General features: G+C 36.6%; 1 protein-coding gene across 6 annotated transcripts in view; it reads left to right on the top strand.

Annotated features, from left to right (window-relative positions):
• The window catches only part of LOC138318893 (uncharacterized), a 40,360-nt gene extending 19,524 nt beyond the window's left edge, over positions 1 to 20,836 (top strand). For 3 of the 6 annotated variants that reach the window (XM_069261695.1, XM_069261700.1, XM_069261701.1), the window contains exons 7-15: positions 260 to 296; positions 1,109 to 1,174; positions 1,935 to 2,203; positions 2,408 to 2,515; positions 3,512 to 3,595; positions 3,808 to 3,956; positions 5,326 to 5,475; positions 5,857 to 7,782; positions 16,686 to 20,836. In XM_069261695.1, coding sequence (XP_069117796.1) covers positions 260 to 296; positions 1,109 to 1,174; positions 1,935 to 2,203; positions 2,408 to 2,515; positions 3,512 to 3,595; positions 3,808 to 3,956; positions 5,326 to 5,475; positions 5,857 to 7,782; positions 16,686 to 16,908 — 3,012 coding nt within the window. In that variant the 3' untranslated portion in view covers positions 16,909 to 20,836. Of the gene's footprint in view, positions 1 to 259; positions 297 to 1,108; positions 1,175 to 1,934; positions 2,204 to 2,407; positions 2,516 to 3,511; positions 3,596 to 3,807; positions 3,957 to 5,325; positions 5,476 to 5,856; positions 7,783 to 8,147; positions 8,182 to 10,975; positions 10,988 to 16,685 lie in introns of all 6 variants that reach the window. The other 3 variants (XM_069261699.1, XM_069261698.1, XM_069261696.1) reach the window with 3 other exon arrangements.
• The last annotated feature ends 296 nt before the right edge of the window (positions 20,837 to 21,132 follow it).

Raw genomic sequence — 21,132 nt, 5'->3', positions numbered from 1 at the left:
GCATTGGATAGTTTAACAGAATTGTGTACTACAGTGCAAGGGAGATAATTTAGACAAAACTATACCAACACTTCTTATGTGCATTACAGTGTAAGGGAGGTAATTACACACAAATAACTGTGATTTTGACAGTATTTTTAATATATATGTATGTCAAAAAAGACAATGTTCAATTATATTTCTGCAATTGTTTTGGATTATAAAAAAGAGTCAGATTAATTTTTAATTTGAATTGATAAACAACATCTTTCTCTTTTAGAATGCAAGACTGGCATCACTTAATATGGACAACAGCCGTACGTATCTTATTCAACTTCCAAATTATTAATGACGAATTTCTATTTATCTTTCTTGTTTGGTCCATATCACTGCTGATTTTCCTGAAAAAAACCCAATTTATGTCTTAATAGATTTGATATATATATTGTATATTGATACATAAGTATCTTTATCTGTTTTTCTTATTTTTGCATGTTAAATTTTTTTAAGTCTTCCATCATTGCATGTTGGTTTCACTGCTCCAATTCCCTTTCACAAGAACTTTACTTGAAATTGTTCAATACGTCAGAAGCAAATCCAGACATGTATAAATTGATTAATGCTTTTCATGTACATGACAAAAAAACCTTCTAACAAAATTTGATATAAATTAACACATTTTAATGTGACAGAAGAGTTCTTAGAAATGGGATGAAACAAAAAATAAATAACAAAAGGAACAAAACTGAACAGTGATCACAAAAGGTCTGGATCTGCAATAGAAAGTATTATTGTGGTTTTTCCTGCAGGGCTTGGCACATGACATCCTCGATACTCCAGGGGTTCTGATAACTTACAATCTCGACACTCCTGGACTATCTCATAGTAAAATGAAAGCAGCTCAGGGGAACAAATTTGTACCAATCACAGGCCTGCAAAACTTTTCTTTGAAGACTAGAGAGAGAGCACACCCTACTTCAAACCCATGTATCATGAATCATGAATCAAACATCAAAATGATACAGAATTTAAATGTAATGCATTCTAATTTTGTGCCAAGTCCCTGATTTTACCCCTCTTGTTGTTTTACATTTTCCTGTCCTCATATTCTTCCTTCCTCACCAAGCAGATCTTTCAGATGCCAAAGCACACTTTTCTAAGAAAATCCCTCCACACGAGAAAGTTCTGGAAGAAGGTACAGTGTTTCAAAAGCTATATTTATAAATGATTGTTTAAGTTTGATAAATTGTCTGTATAAACTCTTGTAAAACAATAAAGTTTATGCTAATGTTGGTATCGACTGAAAAGCAACTTTTTCTTTTGTAAAATTGAATGAAAATTCCTTTCAATAAGGAATGGTGTAGGCATTGATTTGTGAAGATAAACTTTCGCATTTTTTTGGATCATGTTGAATACATTATTGAAAATTAAAATTTCTATTAAAAACATCACTTTTAATTTTTACTTCTGTCCTGGATGTTTAAATACATAGTGATTGAATCAGCACACAAAATATGTAAATATCTTCTTATATGGAATGGCTTGCAACAACAAACTTATTATAAGGTGTTCATCCCCAACACTACAAAATGAAGAAGCGAAATGAAAATTAGTTTTAATTCAGTAGATAGAATAATTCTAAGCATATGTTATCTGAAACAGCTAAAAGAAGTGTCAGAAAGTAATGGTAATGTTAATTAACTCTATTGTCTATACAGTTCAGAGGAGGAAGTTTGGCTATACATCCATGGAATTCAGAACAAAAGAGAAAAGTCATAATTACACGTTCATCATTAAACTGTCCTACAGAAAGAGACGTTTAACCAGTGTTAATGTTGTTACGAATGTAGTAGGTTTACCAATATGCTGTCTTACAGTTCAGAGAGAGATGTTTTACTAGTGTTAATGTTGTCAGATATGTAGTATTAACAGTTTATCATTACACTGCCTTATAGTACAGAGAGAGAAGTGTGCCCAGGAAGCCATTAGTGCAGAGAGGTCGTACTGCTCACAGTTATGGACCCTGATTGATGCCGTAATCCGACCAATCCGCCAGGAGGAGCTGATGACACAGCGTGACCTCAGTACGGTGTTCCCCTCGTACCTGCCACACCTGTATGAACAGCACTGTATCATGTTACGTAAGATGGAGGAGCGGATGCTGAAGTGGAAGTACACAGGGCTGATTGGGGATGTGTTTGTAAAGTTTACAGACACACAGGAGGTGAGACATTCAGTTGTAATGACGACTCTGACAGGGGGGTAAAGGGGTACCTGGTAAATTATATCTCAAGTTTTAAATTTTGGCTGTCTCTTAAATTTAACTCATAAATAAAATAGAATAAATTAGAGATGCTGAAGTGACTGTTAGGCCCATTGACCTCTTAGCCTTGTTCATTTTTATATATAATGTGTTTATGTTTTCCAGGGAGAAGGTCTGTCTGTATACAAAGATTACATCAATGATTTTCCTACTGTGATCAGCAACATCAACTACTGGTTTACACAGTCAGCACGATTCAGAGATATCATGGGGGTAAGTCTATATACTCCTTCAGAGATATCATGGGGGTAAGCCTATATACTCCTTCAGAGATATCATGGGGGTAAGTCTATATACTCCTTCAGAGATATCAGGGGGGTAAGTCTATATACTCCTTCAGAGATATCATGGGGGTAAGTCTATATACTCCTTCAGAGATATCATGGGGGTAAGTCTATATACTCCTTCAGAGATATCAGGGGGGTAAGTCTATATACTCCTTCAGAGATATCATGGGGGTAAGTCTATATACTCCTTCAGAGATATCATGGGGGGGGGGGGTAAGTCTATATACTTCTTCAGAGATATCATGGGGGTTAGTCTATATACTTCTTCAGAGATATCATGGGGGTAAGTCTATGTACTCATTCAGAGATATCATGGGGGTAAGTCTATATACTTCTTCAGAGATATCATGGGGGTAAGTCTATATACTTCTTCAGAGATATCATGGGGGTAAGTCTATATACTTCTTCAGAGATATCATGGGGGTAAGTCTATATACTCCTTCAGAGATATCATGGGGGTAAGTCTATATACTTCTTCAGAGATATCATGGGGGTAAGTCTTTATACTTCTATATTCTTAATCAGAGATATCATGGGGGTAAGTCTTTATACTTCTATATTCTTAATCAGAGATATCATGGGGGTAAGTCTATATACTTCTTCAGAGATATCATGGGGGTAAGTCTTTATACTTCTATATTCTTAATCAGAGATATCATTGGGGTAAATCTATATACTCCTTCAGATATATCATAGGAGTAAGACTATATACTCCTCCAGAGATTACATGGACATAAGTCCATATACTCCTTCTGAGATAACATGGGGGTAGGTCTATTTACATATGATTTAGATTTAGATGAATTAAAGATATATATGCATGACTTGTTGCTTTGCGATGGAAAGTTCAACTGAATTCTTATGGAATGTGAGGAAGAGTTAAAAAAAATATGGTAAAATTTACATTTATTATATGTTTCAGAGTTCCAGCTTAGCAACTTCCAGTGTGATTCCTCTACTTCTGGCTCCCTTACAACAGATTCCTAAATACTCACTTCTGATTAAAGTAGGTGTAGTTACCTCCCTTATATCTCATACTTCTATACTATACAGATATATGTGTAACTGAACAAGTGAGCCTTTGGATGCTAAAATCTTCAGACATGGCTTTAAAATTGTGTGTTAGAAAATTATCAAACTTTCTTAAATATGTATGACCAGGTACTAGGTCCTGTGTCAGTTAGTGTTGTGTGATGTCTGTGATGTATCTGATTGTAGAATATGATAAAATACACTGGACCAGACCATCCTGACCGATACTACCTAGATACAGCTCTATCTCGACTGAAGAGTTTTCTGGGCATGATGAACAATGACCTAGAACATGCCATGCAGTTTATGAACGTCAACAAGGTTCCTATAGATCGGTATGTGTTGTGTTGGTGATGTGAATGTTGTACAGTTATATATGGTGTTGTTTACTGTAAATCACAAATTAATTATTCATAAGATATATCCTGCAATAAATAAGTTTTCAAAGCATTTGCTAGCATTACAGTTGAATACTAAGTAGATGCTGATTTACAGTAAGCATACAATGTATATTAGCCTGCTTAAATAGAGTTTTGCCTTCCTTTCTATTAACCAAATCTGTTGATATATATGGCAGTACAAATTTATTCATATTTTTCTATTTCGCTGTATTGACCAAGGAATACAACAATTACACCTGAAAAATCAAATTCAGAACCTTTCCCATTTTGAATTTCTTGAAGCCTTACATTAAAAAAAATTTAATACATGTACCTCAAAAATATTGTTTTACAAATGGGTTCCGTCCGTCCGTCCGTCTGTCCGTCCGTACAAATGGTTTCCGGAGCATAACTCTAAAACCAGTAGAGAAATTTTCACGAAACTTCATACACACATTGGTCTTATGGTCTAGTAGTGCCTTTTGCTATTTTAAGGTTTTCACTTTTTGTACTTTTTTCTGTAACCATGGAAACATTGCTGAAAATGGCAGATTTTTGTGTAAGAATCGTTTCTGGAGCACAACTCTAAAACCGGCAGAGATATTTCCATGAAACTTCATAGACACATTGTTCTTACGGTCTAGTAGTGCCTTTTGCTATTTTTAGGTTTTCATTTTTTGCACTTTTACCGTAACCATGGAAACATTTCTGAAAATATCATATTTTTGTACCAGGTTCGTTTCCGCAGCATAACTGGAAAACCGGTTGAGATATTTGCACGAAACTCCATAGGCACATTAGTCTTATGGTCTAGTAGTGCCTTTTGCTATTTGAAGGTTTTCACTTTTTGTACTTTTTTCTGTAACCATGGAAACATTGCTGAAAATGGCAGATTTTTGCGTAAGAATCGTTTCCGGAGTACTACTCTGATATTTCCATGAAACTTCATAGACACATTGTTCTCATGGTCTAGTAGTGCCTTTTGCTATTTTTAGGTTTTCACTTTTTGTGCTTTTTTCTGTAACCATAGAAACATTGCTGAAAATATCATATTCTAATATAAATGTCAAGGCTGTATACCTGATTCAACAATTGCAGCCCCGCTCTACTTGAATTATACTCCATCTATCTTTAGCTCAACTTCCTTTTTCCTGTTTTTTTTTCATACACATAAGTCTCCACAATCAAACTTACTTCAGCTTTGATATCTCCATTGGCGGGGGATCTGAATGACTATGTCCTTGTTTAATCCTAATTTGAAATAAACATATTATTTAAGAACAATTTTAAAAGGCTAAATAGTTAAACCCAATGTTCTTAACAGGTCACGGGACTATGGTAATTCTGTACGATCTCGGTCGAGTGGCAGTAGCTGTGAAGCTAACCAGGTGTCCAGTGCTAGAGACAGTGGTATTCATTCCAATGGGGAGGATAACTTACTCCGACAGCCTGCCTCTCCCAACACAACTCGCAGGTATTACACTCCCCCAGATTGAACATATGTCATCAGTATCGCTAACACCAGAATTAATACAAGGGAGATAGTTACTGCCTATTATCTGCAGTTATAGTTTGCTTTTTACAGGCATGCTTATCAGTATTATTAAATTTCTTTAGCTTTTTCATTTATTTTTAGTGTTATGTATTTGACCCTTAGAAAATTAGATGCATTATGTAAGTTTTGGATTGTATATAAAAGAACATATTTCAATACCTGGTTACTTAAACCTTTGAATATTCTGATCAAGATGTGCTTATAATAGTTGGATGTACGTGGACTATTTAACTTTTGAGTTTGAATTATATACTATGGAATTTTTCATTTATTTCTTCCATACTCTTATCATATTTACAGGTACGTCCTGCAGGTGTTGAGAGATCGTCGTGAAAAAGAGACTGCCGAGAGCCTGAATGAGGTTCGAGAGAGGCCAAGATCAGCTTTACCTGTACGTGCTCATACTTTAGGCTACGGAAGTCACCCTGATCTGTCAACACATGAACTGACAGAATTTGTTGCTGGAGGTACCAGAGATCTACCATCATATGCTCCGTACCAATCTTCAAGCAAAATGTATTCCTCTATGACCAAAATTCAGCAGACACGAGATCCTCCAAAAAGTCCAGAAAAACCTCCACGTAAGATAAAGATTCGGAGAAGGCCAGATAGTCAGAAGAGTTCCTTAAGTTCTAATTCCAACTACTTGAGACCATTGACCCCTCATTTCCCTTATAGTAATACACACAGACATGATGACTTCAATGAGAATGACATTCCACGCTCTCACTCTGCTAACAGAAGATTGAGGACTAACCGACCAGCTTCCTCTATAGACTTCACTGGTGGAGAGACAGAGAGGAGAAACAGAATGATTGAACAGCTGTCATTTCTCCCAGCAGAAAGAAGTACCCCCAGGGATCATAAACCTGATGGGAGAAGTCGCAGTGAACTTCATTTGTCTCTTCAGCGTCTTATGGCAGAGAGGGATAGGTCAGACGCTCTAGAAAATGACCGCTATGATAGAGGAGCCAATCAGTTTCAGGCACTAGATGTCAGCTCTGTTCACTCATCTGAAATGAGAGAAAATTATCACCAACACAATCACAGGAACTATGGACAGGAAGTACATCAGCAAGAAGAGGATTATGGGATTTTTGGGGATGATGATGAAGAAGAAAGTTATCAGCACAGTCCTCGAGACATTGTGACATCACCAAAGTCAAGGTCACTAGAGGTAGATACGATAGCAGGTGAAATGAACTATGTCTCGTCAGATAAGGGTCTACACTCATTACGACCAGGGGACAGTGGCCACAAGGGTATGAGTGGGGAACAATTAGCAGCATCACTAGCCCTTAGCCTAGGGGATCAGATCTCAACAGAGGAGGAGGATTCAATTTCCAGTCATGATCGTAATCATCCGGTCCCTCATGGACGACAAGGATCAATGAATATCTCATCAAGTCAGCCAGTGAGCAGTAATGATGACCAGACACCTAGGGCTGCAATTCGAGGAGAAATCTCAAATGGTAGTATGAGGCAAGAGCCAAAGAAGCCAGCAAGGGGAGGTAACTCTGTCAAACTAAGCCCAGTTCTAAGCAGCTATGATCAAGGAGAGGTAGTAGGTGATAGTGTCATCCATGATATTACAGATACCAGCGACGACCCACGTCTGTCCCATCCCAGTGGTCTATCCATAGACCTACAGACGGAGAGTATCAACCATAATAACACATTAGATCGGGCTAGAAAATATGTTGTGCCTGCTGAAAAACCATCAGAGGATAGCATGCCAAAACAACAAATTCCAACAAAATTACGAACAAGTTTTTCTGATATTAATAAGAATGAGTTAAAAGTAAGTAGTGTTGACAGTAATAATGTAGGCAAACGGACATCCTTACCAGTGGCCCAACAGTCTCAACGGACCAGTCTGTCTCCTAGCAACACTGATGGTTCACACATTCCCACCATCAGGGGTCGTCGGGGGTCAGCAAGTGTGGAGAGAGCACCAAAGAAATTACCTGTGGTAATGGGACGGCTTAGTCAGCCTAACTTAGAACAAATGACAGCAGGGACAAAGTTCCCCTCCCCTCCAGTCAGCCCTACAAAGATGACAGCTAAGGACACCAAAATCCCTCTTTACACCCCTAACAGGGCTAAAAAGGAAAGGGCTCCCATGTCTCCTCGGGATCCAATGTCGAAGTCTAATGAAGATATTTCTAAATTCAAGAAAAAAACTGCCTTCAAACAGTCCATCAAGAATTTTTTTGGAAGGAAAAGGTAAGATGTGTTTGTTTTATTGATTTTTCTTACTGCCCATTATCCATCATCGCCTTTTCCCCTAAATCTTCATAAAAGACAAATTATTTCTGTAGTGGTATTTCAGCAGCATATGCTGGACATTTTTTTCTGCATTTTGATATGAAGGTAATTGGTAAAATTTAGCTACATTGATTTCAGAATGAATATGCATGATTACTTGTCACCTGATCCCCCTAGTGCCTGTCAATTCAGCATGTTTGATTTGCCTTCTTACTTCCCTATTTGATTTAAACATATCATATTCACATTTTTCTACATGGATGCATTTTCCAGGCAAATGTAAGATTTTTCTTCTTTTTTTCTTTTTTGCAATGTTTATAAAGGCCTGCTGCTGAAGACCCTTCAAATATTGAATTCGTATGTATTAGTTGTTGTAGAGATTTATTATCAGTATTAACCTCTATAGATGTTTATAGGTGTAGTCTGATACATCACTGTTTTATATATACAAGGCTTAATAAACCATTGTCTTATGTTTAAATCGTTATCAGTTATGTAAGCCTTAAAGGATAGGGTAAAGTATGAACTTTTACAGAAACATTACCCTTATTACCTCATTTAGTTCACAAGCCACTGCCTATCTTAAAAGTTTATTGTGGAGGTTGAAATAAAGTATGTTATAATGATTCTCATATTGCACCAATAAAAATATTGTATGTATAATAAAGCAACTCTCCAGATTATGGCCCTTCACAAACTTTAATCCTGAAGTATTCCAGTAAATGGTGATGAATCAGACGAAACAGGATCAGTATTATATATTTTACTTTTTAAACAGGAACAAACTGAGTGCATGGTGTATGTTTTGATTGTGTGAGCATGCCTTTAGTGCTTGGCTTTGGAAGTTTATTGTTTGAGAATTAAATAATATAGTATAGAAATAGTGTTGACCTCTAAATACAGAGTTATCTGTCTTTTTAGCCCACCATCATCAGATGGTGGGCTATTCAAATCGCTTTTCGTCCGTGGTCCGTGGTCCGTCCGTCCGTCCGTCCTTCCGTCCGTCCTTCCGTCCGTCCTTCCGTCCGTTAACATTTCTTGTTACCGCTATTTCTCCGAATGGGCTGAAGGATCGTTTTCAAATTTCATATGTAGGTTCCTCTAGGGCCCTTGTTGTGCATATTGCATTTTGGGACCGATCGGTGAACAAGATGGCCGCCAGGCGGCCATCTTGGATTTTGATAGTTAAAGTTTGTTGCCGCTATTTCTCAGAAAGTACTGAAGGGATCTCTCTCAAATTTTATATGTAGGTTGCCCTAGGGCCCTAGTTGTGCATATTGCATTTTGGGACGGTTCGGTCAACAAGATGGCCGCCAGGCAGCCATCTTGGATTTTGACAATTGAAGTTTGTTACCGCTATTTCTCAGAAAGTACTGAAGGGATCTGTCTCAAATTTCATATGTAGGTTTCCCTAGGGCTCAAGTTGTGCATATTGCATTTTGGGACCGTTCGGTGAACAAGATAGCCACCAGGCGGCCATCTTGGATTTTGATAGTTAAAGTTTGTTGCCGCTATTTCTCAGAAAGTCCTGAAGGGATCTCTCTCAAATTTTATATGTAGGTTGCCCTAGGGCCCTAGTTGTGCATATTGCATTTTGGGACGGTTCGGTCAACAAGATGGCCGCCAGGCAGCCATCTTGGATTTTGACAATTGAAGTTTGTTACCGCTATTTCTCAGAAAGTACTGAAGCAATCTCTCTCAAATTTCATATGTAGGTTCCCCTAGGGCCCAAGTTGTGCATATTGCATTTTGGGACCGATTGGTCAACAAGATGGCCGACAGGTAGCCATCTTGGATTTTGATAGTTTAAAGTTTGTTACCGCTATTTCTCAGAAAGTACTGAAGGGATCTCTTTCAAATTTCATTTGTAGGTTCCCCTAGGGCCTTAGTTGCGCATAATGTATTTTGGGATGGATCAGTCAACAAGGTGGCCGCCAGGCCACCATCTTGGATCTTGATAGTTAAAGTTTGTTACCGCTATTTCCCAGAAATAACTGAAGGGGTCTCTCTCAAATTTCATATGTAGGTTCCCCTAGGGCCCACGTTGTGCATATTGCATTTTGGGACGGATCGGTCAACAAGATGGCCGCCAGGCAGCCATCTTGGATTTTGGTAGTTAAAGTTTGTTACCGCTATTTCTCAGAAAGTACTGAAGCGATCTCTCTCAAATTTTGTTTGTTCCCCTAGGACCTTAGTTGTGCATATTGCATTTTAGGACCGATCGGTCAACAAGATGGCCGACAGGTAGCCATATTGGATTTTGATAGTTGAAGTTTGTTACTGCTATTTCTAAAAAAGTAATGAAGTGATCTGTTTCATATTTCATATATGTTGTATCTTTGAAAAAGTTTGAAAAGCAGAGAAAAGATCCCTCTTTCCATTGTCAGACGTAGATCATACTTTGGTGGGCGCCAAGATCCCTCTGGGATCTCTTGTTAAATTGTTATAAGCTATTTCATCATTAATTTTGCAATCAAATTATATCTTTTCAAAAATACGCTGTCACAATATATTGTTTTTAAAATTAGAAGATGATAATCATACATTAGAAACAATTTTTAAAATACCTGATTCTTGAAATAGAAAAATGTCCAAAGAAAAAATGGAATAGACATTTATAGGCAATAAGTAGTGTGTTGTTTGGGTAGGATATATATATATATATATATACCAGTGAGTTTGTTGGTGTTTGTGACTTAAGGCTAGCATGTTTTACTGCTTTCACTTTCAGCTTTTGTCACTTATCTCCCCTTACCCTTCCTTATAATTCTTTGGTGTTAGTTCTCCTTGCCCCTTCCCTTTGTACCTTGGATGGCCTCGGATAAAGCCTGTTACTTGGTAGGAGGTCCTGGTCTTTCTCATTTTCTTTGTTTAACTGTGGTTTTGGAGTAATGGTTAAACTTTTAAGAAAGAAGAGGATTGCCAGAAAAAATAATGGTAAACTTATATTTGCAGAGTAAATACATCAATAGTCTATTTGGTTTAATCTCCATGTGCCTTATCTTTAAAAATAGCATTGGATAAGAGAGACAATCAGTTTGTATGGAAAGTTATTGCTAATTACAACATGAAGTTTTATAAACATCCTCCTAATTATGGTTTTCATTTTAATTCTTCATCATAGTAATGATATTATTTTGATCAATTTTAGCGAGAGACTTAGGTAAAAAAAAACTTGACAAAAATAACAACATCACATTTGTTTTATCATTAATAAGAGTTTACTGCACAAAAATTTGCTGTGATATATTGCTGAGATGACCACATCCTATCTGCCACTCTTCTATTCCCTGCTAACATGAAGGACGTTAGACATATGACATGTTTTATTAGTCTGGTGCTAAGAATAATTGCTAGGTTTCTGGTAGATTACATCAACTACAGAGATGTAGCTAGGCAAAGATAAAAGGATGGAATTACTGCCTCTTGTGAGTCCTTTACAGTTTCTTAAGATATAGTATCTTGTTTTTAATATCAATATGATTTAATTTATCTCCATATAACATGATTCTTGTTTTAATTAAAGATGTTACCAAATAAATTATAACAGTGAGTTTTTGCTTATAAGAGAAGATACTAGTATACCAAACAAAAATCATTGGATTTGTATATCTGAGAACGTAGTACCGGTAACTAAGAAAGACTATTCATAAAAGACTGAATATGTGATAAATGTAAAAGAAACTTGAAGAAGTTATTTGCTGATTTGATAATAGAAACATTATCTTTTTACTTTTGTATATATGGACCAATTATTTAAAGGGACAATTCACTCAGGCTAATTCTTTTACATAACCAAGAAGCAAAATATGGCATAAATGTATTGTTCTACATTTCTTATGAAACATATAATATAAAATATTGACAAATTCCACGTTATTGTTTAATATTTTAATTAATATCGCTGAAATATCAAATCGTTGATCAATACGATTAAGCAGGTACAATATGGACGCTGTACCCTTACCCGAGCAAAAGTCACGCACGTTTAACAAATAAACTACATAACCACTGAGAAGGTGATAAAATATGTTTTAGGCAAGACAATTCACCTAATAAGGTAAACACACTACTGTCAGAGCGATTTGAGCAGTTCTACACAAAAGTTACATTGCTCTACGAGCAAGGGACAGGGTTCGGCATACAAGAAGTTCGACCACAATGTGTAATGGCGGACAGCGAGCGAGTTTGAACAACTACACACATGTCACAACCATGGGCTTTACAGGCATATCATAGTAAAACCGACTGATCTAATTTCCATTAGAAATGGTTTTTTCCGATATATGTACACATTTTTATGTTCTCTTAGACTGAATTGTCCCTTTAAGAAAAAACATCTTTTTTGATTTGGTATATAATTATGAAACAATTTAATTAAGAAACAGCATCTTTTTACTTGGTATAATACATTAAACAATTAATTAAGAAACAGTGTATTATCAGTTTGATATATAAAGCAATTGCCTGTCAAAGCAATTGCCTGTCAAATGCTAAGTTTTTGAAAGTGTTGTGCTCACCAGTTCATTAATTTTCACCAATTCTTTACAATGTCCCTAACTTGTGTTGATTCAATAACCGTTTAGAACTTTTTAGCCCACCATCATCAGATGGTGGGCTATTCAAATCGCCTTTCGTCCGTGGTCCGTCGTCCGTCCTTCCGTCCGTCCGTCCGTCCGTCCGTCCGTCCGTCCGTTAACAATTCTTTTTACCGCTATTTCTCTTAAAGTACTGAAGGGATCTTTCTCAAATTTGATATGTAGGTTCCCCTAGGACCCTAGTTGTGCATATTGTATTTTGGGACTGATCGGTCAACAAGATGGCCGCCAGGCAGCCATCTTGGATTTTGATAGTTAAAGTTTGTTACCGCTATTTCTCAGAAAGTACTGAAGGGATCTTTCTCAAATTTCATATGTAGGTTCCCCTAGGACCCTAGTTGTGCATATTGCATTTTGGGACTGATCGGTCAACAAGATGGCCGACCAGCCGCCATCTTGGATTTTGATAGTTAAAGTTTGTTACGGCTAATTTTCAGAAAGTACTGAAGGGATCTTTCTCAAATTTCATATGTAGGTTCCCCTAGGACCCTAGTAGTGCATATTGCATTTTGGGACTGATCGGTCAACAAGATGGCCGCCAGGTAGCCATCTTGGATTTTGATAGTTAAAGTTTGTTACCGCTATTTCTCAGAAAGCACTGAAGGGATCTTTCTCAAATTTCATATGTAGGTTCCCCTAGGACCCTAGTTGTGCATATTGCATTTTGGGACTGATCGGTCAACAAGATGGCCGACCAGCCGCCATCTTGGATTTTGATAGTTAAAGTTTGTTATGGCTAATTCTCAGAAAGTACTGAAGGGATCTTTCTCAAATTTCATATGTAGGTTCCCCTAGGACCCCAGTTGTGCATATTGCATTTTGGGACTGATCGGTCAACAAGATGGCCGCCAGGTAGCCATCTTGGATTTTGATAGTTAAAGTTTGTTACCGCTATTTCTCAGAAAGTACTGAAGGGATCTTTCTCAAATTTCATATGTAGGTTCCCCTAGGACCCTAGTTGTGCATATTGTATTTTGGGACTGATCGGTCAACAAGATGGCCGCCAGGCAGCCATCTTGGATTTTGATAGTTAAAGTTTGTTACCGCTATTTCTCATAAAGTACTGAAGGGATCTTTCTCAAATTTCATATGTAGGTTCCTGTAGGACCCTAGTTGTGCATACTGCATTTTGGGACTGATCGGTCAACAAGATGGCCGACCAGCCGCCATCTTGGATTTTGATAGTTAAAGTTTGTTACCGCTAATTCTCAGAAAGTACTGAAGGGATCTTTCTCAAATTTCATATGTAGGTTTCCCTAGGACCCCAGTTGTGCATATTGCATTTTGGGACTGATCGGTCAACAAGATGGCCGACCGGTGGCTATCTTGGATTTTGATAGTTAAAGTTTGTTACGGCTATTTCTCAGAAAGTATTGAAGGGATCTTTCTCAAATTTCATATGTAGGTTCCCCTAGGACCCTAGTAGTGCATATTGCATTTTGGGACTGATCGGTCAACAAGATGGCCGCCAGGTAGCCATCTAGGATTTTGATAGTTAAAGTTTGTTACCGCTATTTCTCAGAAAGCACTGAAGGGATCTTTCTCAAATTTCATATGTAGGTTCCCCTAGGACCCTAGTTGTGCATATTGCATTTTGGGACTGATCGGTCAACAAGATGGCCGACCAGCCGCCATCTTGGATTTTGATAGTTAAAGTTTGTTATGGCTAATTCTCAGAAAGTACTGAAGGGATCTTTCTCAAATTTCATATGTAGGTTCCCCTAGGACCCCAGTTGTGCATATTGCATTTTGGGACTGATCGGTCAACAAGATGGCCGCCAGGTAGCCATCTTGGATTTTGATAGTTAAAGTTTGTTACCGCTATTTCTCAGAAAGCACTGAAGGGATCTTTCTCAAATTTCATATGTAGGTTCCCCTAGGACCCTAGTTGTGCATATTGTATTTTGGGACTGATCGGTCAACAAGATGGCCGCCAGGCAGCCATCTTGGATTTTGATAGTTAAAGTTTGTTACCGCTATTTCTCATAAAGTATTGAAGGGATCTTTCTCAAATTTCATATGTAGGTTCCCGTAGGACCCTAGTTGTGCATATTGCATTTTGGGACTGATCGGTCAACAAGATGGCCGACCAGCCGCCATCTTGGATTTTGATAGTTAAAGTTTGTTACCGCTAATTCTCAGAAAGTACTGAAGGGATCTTTCTCAAATTTCATATGTAGGTTCCCCTAGGACCCCAGTTGTGCATATTGCATTTTGGGACTGATCGGTCAACAAGATGGCCGACCGGTGGCTATCTTGGATTTTGATAGTTAAAGTTTGTTACGGCTATTTCTCAGAAAGTATTGAAGGGATTGTTCTCAAATTTCATATGTAGGTTCCTCTAGGACCCTAGTTCTGCATATTACATTTTGGGACTGATCGGTCAACAAGATGGCCGACAAGCAGCCATCTTGGATTTTGATAGTTAAAGTTTGTTACGGCTATTTCTCAGAAAGTATTGAAGGGATTGTTCTCAAATTTCATATGTAGGTTCCCCTAGGACCCCAGTTGTGCATATTGCATTTTGGGACTGATCGGTCAACAAGATGGCCGCCAGGTAGCCATCTTGGATTTTGATAGTTAAAGTTTGTTACCGCTATTTCTCAGAAAGCACTGAAGGGATCTTTCTCAAATTTCATATGTAGGTTCCCCTAGGACCCCAGTTGTGCATATTGCATTTTGGGACTGATCGGTCAACAAGATGGCCGACCGGTGGCCATCTTGGATTTTGATAGTTAAAGTTTGTTACCGCTATTTCTCAGAAGGTATTGAAGGGATTGTTCTCAAATATCATATGTAGGTTCCTCTAGGACCCTAGTTCTGCCTATTTCATTTTGCGACCACCATCTTGGATTTTGATAGTTTAAAGTTTGAAAAGCAGAAAAAAGAATTGTAAGTTTGAAAAGCAGAGAAAAGATCCCTCTTTCATTTGTCAGACATAGATCAATCTTTGGTGGGCGCCAAGATCCCTCTGGGATCTCTTGTTAAGTGTTTTCATGGATGTGCACATTTAAAGGACAGCCAACACATCATTACTTAACAGGACACTTTTAATGCAGTGTTTGATGAATGTATATTCGTTTTCTGTAGGAAGATAAGGGAATGTCGACAAAGAAACAAAATATTTATGTACATTTTTTAATGAGTTTTATCTTATCTGATAACCAAATTGACCATCATATATTAAGTTTTTATCTTGATAGGTTGGATCACTAAAGATATCCATGTATATGATATATTTTCATGATATCCATCCAATCAATCTGGACTTCGATACTAAATGATAAACATTTCTCATTGATCCACCACACAATCCGTTGTATGCAAATTTGTTGCCCCATATTTCTGCAAAATGTATCTATTCGTCTATGTAGCAGTTAAAATGATTTAAAGCCTCAACTACCCGTCTTCAGGTAGTCACAAAGACACGAACTGCATGTATAAGACATCATGATTATGATTATACCCCTTTTCTAATTTCCTATCCTGGAAAATGTCAAGCTATGTGGTATGTTTAGGAACTGAATTTAAATGCACACATCCCCATTCTTTACTGATATAAATCCTACTGCTTTTTAATGTATGATAATTCATTTCATGAGAATGTAACCAGAGACGCATTATCCAGTTTGGACTGTGTTATTATTGTCATGTGTTTATGACCTTTTCTCTTCATATGCATCCTTTATCATTTATGTTATTTAAATGTATGATTATTATTTATCTGTAGAACAAATATAATGTTTAATCTTTTACGTTTGGATGTTTTATATTTACCTTTTCTATTCCGACTATCATACACGATCGATGAAGACTTAAACAAAACATGCCAGATAATCTTAAAATGTAACTGTAGTTATCAATAACCTAAATAAACTCCTAGAAAGCGACAGAGGTAAAAACGCATGTACATTACTGTATATCAGCAATCATTCTAGAATCTAAAGTCTTAACAATCATCTTGGTTATCCACCCGAAGTTCGGTTATAATTAGTTTAAGGTTAAACCGCTGGTGTGATGCTAAACATAATCAACAATTGTAATACATACCACAAGTGCAATGGTAAAGTGTATCAATAAAAATACTAGTTATTGAAAACATCGCAAGAAAAATCATATGCAAAATGAACATGAAGCGTTTGCATTAATTTAGTTATAATGGTCATTTTTCTTTTCCACACAATTTCGATGAGATAATGAATCCCTAATTGTAGTACATTAATCAATTTTGTAAATTGTGACATTGTATTGTTACTTTTACAGGAAGAAGGCCAAGTATGAATTCCAGGACACGGATAGCTTTACAGATCTCCAGGTGGGCCAGGACGACGAAGTCCAGATCCAGGTCATTCGGGACGCTGACGAGGATGATGTTGAATACAGCGAGGAAAACATTCAAATAGCAACAAACTTTTTCCCAGCGTCCTCTTCTTCCCCGTACGAACTTGGACTGTCTTATGAGGAATCGGCCAGTAGCACCGTGTAATGACTAATGATCATTGTGATATAAACAGTATTGATCAGACTAATCATTTGACGAACGCCTCATCAGATGTGTAAATACATTGTTTAGTGTGTCTGTGTTAGTCTGAAAAAATTCTGTGATTGTTGTCAAAATGTTTGTGTTTCAAGTCCACACAACCTCAAAAAGTGCATGTGTCAAAGACAAGGAAAGATAAAGTTTTTAGAATGTATGACAAACGCTCTACCTGATCTATTGTTAAAATGCACTAGTCATGACCGTAAGTGTGGTTAGGTGGACAGTGGTCGGACTAAATGCATTTAGTAAAACTAAAGGAGTTCGCACAGTTATGGTACACGTAACTTTAAACGGAGTAATAGAAACATAGGATGGTACAAATGTACGGTCTCATCATGGTTTTTTTGTGTACGTTGATTAACTTATTGCTTAATTCTATTTCGGTGAATCAATGTGACTATTTGCGTGAGTATATAATTATAAGTAATAGTTACAAATATATAATGTTCACCATTATGCAGGTATTTTCCTTCCCTGATTATTTTTCACAAAATGGCCAGTCGTCTCACTATAACTAGCTGAGCAACAGAATGTTCATTATATGTCTTTAGGATAACTCTTCTGTAAAGTCCCTTCCAAAATCATAAATCAGTAATCGTGTTTCAATAAACATAAATCTCTATTGAACATTTTCATTCATTGCAATCTTATAAATGTCTCATTCAGACTCATTACTGGAGCGCCATCATAATTATTTGTAGTTTTGAGCACCGAATATGATGTGATATTCATTCATCATTGTTTACAAAGTCATACTTGGTCATCACATGCCTGTTCAGTGATAGTGATATTAACATATCAATGCACACTTTCGATGTCATCTCAATGGCGGTTTCACGTCTTCAGTGATTAGAATGATGTATGACCAGGAAGCTATACAGTTTCCAGACGGGGAATACACGATGAATCATTAATCCATACCGCAAGGATAGGACGGCTTTGTCAGCTCAAAAAAGCATTAAAGTCTCATACTCCAAAAGTGAGACAAGAGCAAAGTAATTGCATCCCTAATGGTAAGGATACAATCCTCTACCTTTGAAACAGCGGGGGCTCAATTCCATAGACTAGCTTATTACATCATCAAACCCCAATCCATTAGGTATTGTGTTTACATGTCCATCTTTGACTTTCGTGTCGATTGATTGATTAAATAGCAAATCCTTCAAAGGTGGACATCAGTAACAGTACCATTGTCACTTCTCATGTACGTCTCATTCTTAAATCACTTGATATGCGAATTTCTATTTTTGGAGTCGAAATTCAACATGAAGATACTATTTTGTGAATATGCCTTTTTTAAATTTTATAATTTGTATGAAAACATGGAATAAAGTAGTTTTGTTTTAATGGTACATGTTATGTAACCATCATGTTCAATGTTGACGAGTAGACATATATTGCTGTATTCTAAACAGGCTTACACTCTTTCGCATGTCTACCTTAATAATCCTACAGTACGTATATGTTGGAATAGTGGCCTCGATATCGTTTCTTCAGGTGATCATAAAAGTGCCTGATTAGGTGTTATAGAATACTAGGTATGGTGAAGGCAGTGAGATCCTGCATTATCATCCTTCATCTGCGTCACACACTACACAGGTGTCTGTGACACTAATTAAAGGCTCATCGATTACGGATCGAGTAGGCAGGTGTTGAAGGTTCTACAAACTGTTACAAATTGAGTGTGGTCATGAACATCGCAGTGCTGGAGCTCGAGATATTATAAAACAGTTTTCGATAATATCTATATTGTATTTTCTGATGATAACACGTGTGCTAGTTTGTACATTTTAGAGTACGGACAATATCAGTATACAGTGGCTGATCCAGAGAACTTTGTTTCAATTTTCTAAGGCGTGTTTCCATGAGGTTCAGAATTAATACATGTATACGATCTTTAGCTCATTTGGTAAAGAGGACACTGGTGAACGTCTGCAGCACGGTGTCGTTCAGCATGCGTCCGTCAACAATTCATAAAATGCACTTCTTGAAATCGGAATATAACGAAATTATTATGGGGTTGGGATGCAAAATTGTACAAATGGTTTGACTGACCCACTGGAGCATAGCGAACGAGGTCAAAAGAAGTAAATTTTGTCATATTGAACCATGAACTACTTTTTCTCTGAAAGTTATAAACGGATATCGCTTATATACGCTTTTTGGTGTTAATCGAATCCATCATTGTAACAATTGACGCCAGATAAGAGTTAGTTATGTGAAATATGAGTTTGTGGTCATGTTTACAGAATTGATCATGTGAGCGATGAAGGCCCTCTGGGCTTTTTGTGAAACATTCTCATGATAAGGGTATCATGAAGCTCTAAAAGAATTTTCTGGATCCGTCATTATGTTTGTGTCAATTAGATGATATACAATGTATGATGTAATACTCGGAAAACACTAGCAATGATACGTGCATATTACATTATTATTCAAAGATTCAATACCATGTAAGAAATGCAATTAAATCGACGATGTAAAGTGATTATGATTGACAATTGTTGATTTGAACACAGGCGATAAAACAGATTATATGACATTGAAATAAAATTAACAGGAAAACACATCAGGACAAACACTTGTAGTACATCTATCAGTGAGATTGGAGATTTCGGCATATCTATACATACGACACCCTGTATACACGAATTTTGATTGTTTAACTCCTTTCAAAGTCTTAAGATTGAGTTAAAGCTTGGTTTTATTTTTTTAAGGATTAAAATATTTAATACATGTATATAATTTAATCATAATAACAAGCATATTAATGTTTTTTATAACAAAATCAAAATTAGAAGTGCATTCTCTTTTGTCAGTATATCGGTCAAAATTTTTAAAAAAAAAATGTGCCTATACTGTTTAAACATAATGAACTTTTTACACACCAAAGTTAAGTGTAACTATTAATTAAGGGACAAAGCAGTGAGGTTAATTCTATTACATAACCACGAAGCAAAATATGACATAAATGTATTGTTCTACACTCCTTATGAAACATATAACAAGAAATATTGACAAAATTCACAACACTGTTTAGTATTTTAAATGATACTGTTGAAATTCCAAATCGTTGATCAATACTATTAAGCAGGTACAACATGTCCGCTGTACCCATACCCGAGCCAAAGTCACAACCGTTAAACAAATGCAATTCATAACCACTGAGGAGTTGATGAAATCATTTTTAGACAAGAACATGCATCTAATAACTTAAAGGTAAACACATAACTGTGAGAGCGATTTGAGTAGTTGTAGACAAAAAAAGTCTTTACAACACTGGCAAGGGCCAGGGTTCGGCATACAAGACATCCGACCACTATGTGTAATTGCGGACAGTAAGCGAGTTTGAACATTTCACATACATTGCATCACAGTGGGCTTTTCTTACAAAACCAATTTTGATGTACTTTTAGACTGAGGAGCAGATAAAAAAAATCCCAAATTACACTCAGTTTCTATTGGTTGGGGATGGATATTAGGACGATATGCGAGTTTCCAATCTCCCTGGTTTATGTTTCCGATCTGTCAGTTTTATATAACATTTACTTTTATCTGACATGAGGCCTTAATGTTGTTAGTTCTACATACTAAAGTACGCTCGCCTTATTGTGAGAAGATTATCGATATTTCATTTTTATACATCGCATTTTATGTCCGTATGAAAGGTATTGCATTATACATTATCATTACGATGAAATCGCCACTATATATTCATGTACACGAAAAGAGAGGTTTTATTCCAACTCGGTTGTGTACACTATAAAAAAATTTAAAAAAAGAGTTAAGAACGTTATGGATAAAAAATGAAAATGACACCATGTGCCAACTCTTAAATTTATCTGATATTCAATAAAATATTTATTAAACAAGTGATTCGCTTTAATGAGTTCTTATTTTCTTTTGATGTGTGATGATGTATTTTGATTTATAATTATCCCTAGGTTTGCGATAAAACCAATGTTAAATAGTAACACGAGACTTATAGAAAAGAAATCTTTCTCAATGCAGTATAAAGTAATATCGAACGTATGGAAAAGAAATCTTTGTCAATACAGTACATAGTAACATGAGACCTATGGAAAAGACAATCTTCGTCAATACAGTAACTATATAAGGCTTACATATCAACTTGAGACGTTATCAACTTGAGACGTATGAAAAAGACAA

The sequence above is a fragment of the Argopecten irradians genome, chromosome 3 (assembly GCF_041381155.1).
Source record: "Argopecten irradians isolate NY chromosome 3, Ai_NY, whole genome shotgun sequence".
Taxonomy (NCBI): Eukaryota; Metazoa; Mollusca; class Bivalvia; order Pectinida; family Pectinidae; genus Argopecten; species Argopecten irradians.
This window is presented reverse-complemented; position numbering and strand designations above follow the sequence as displayed.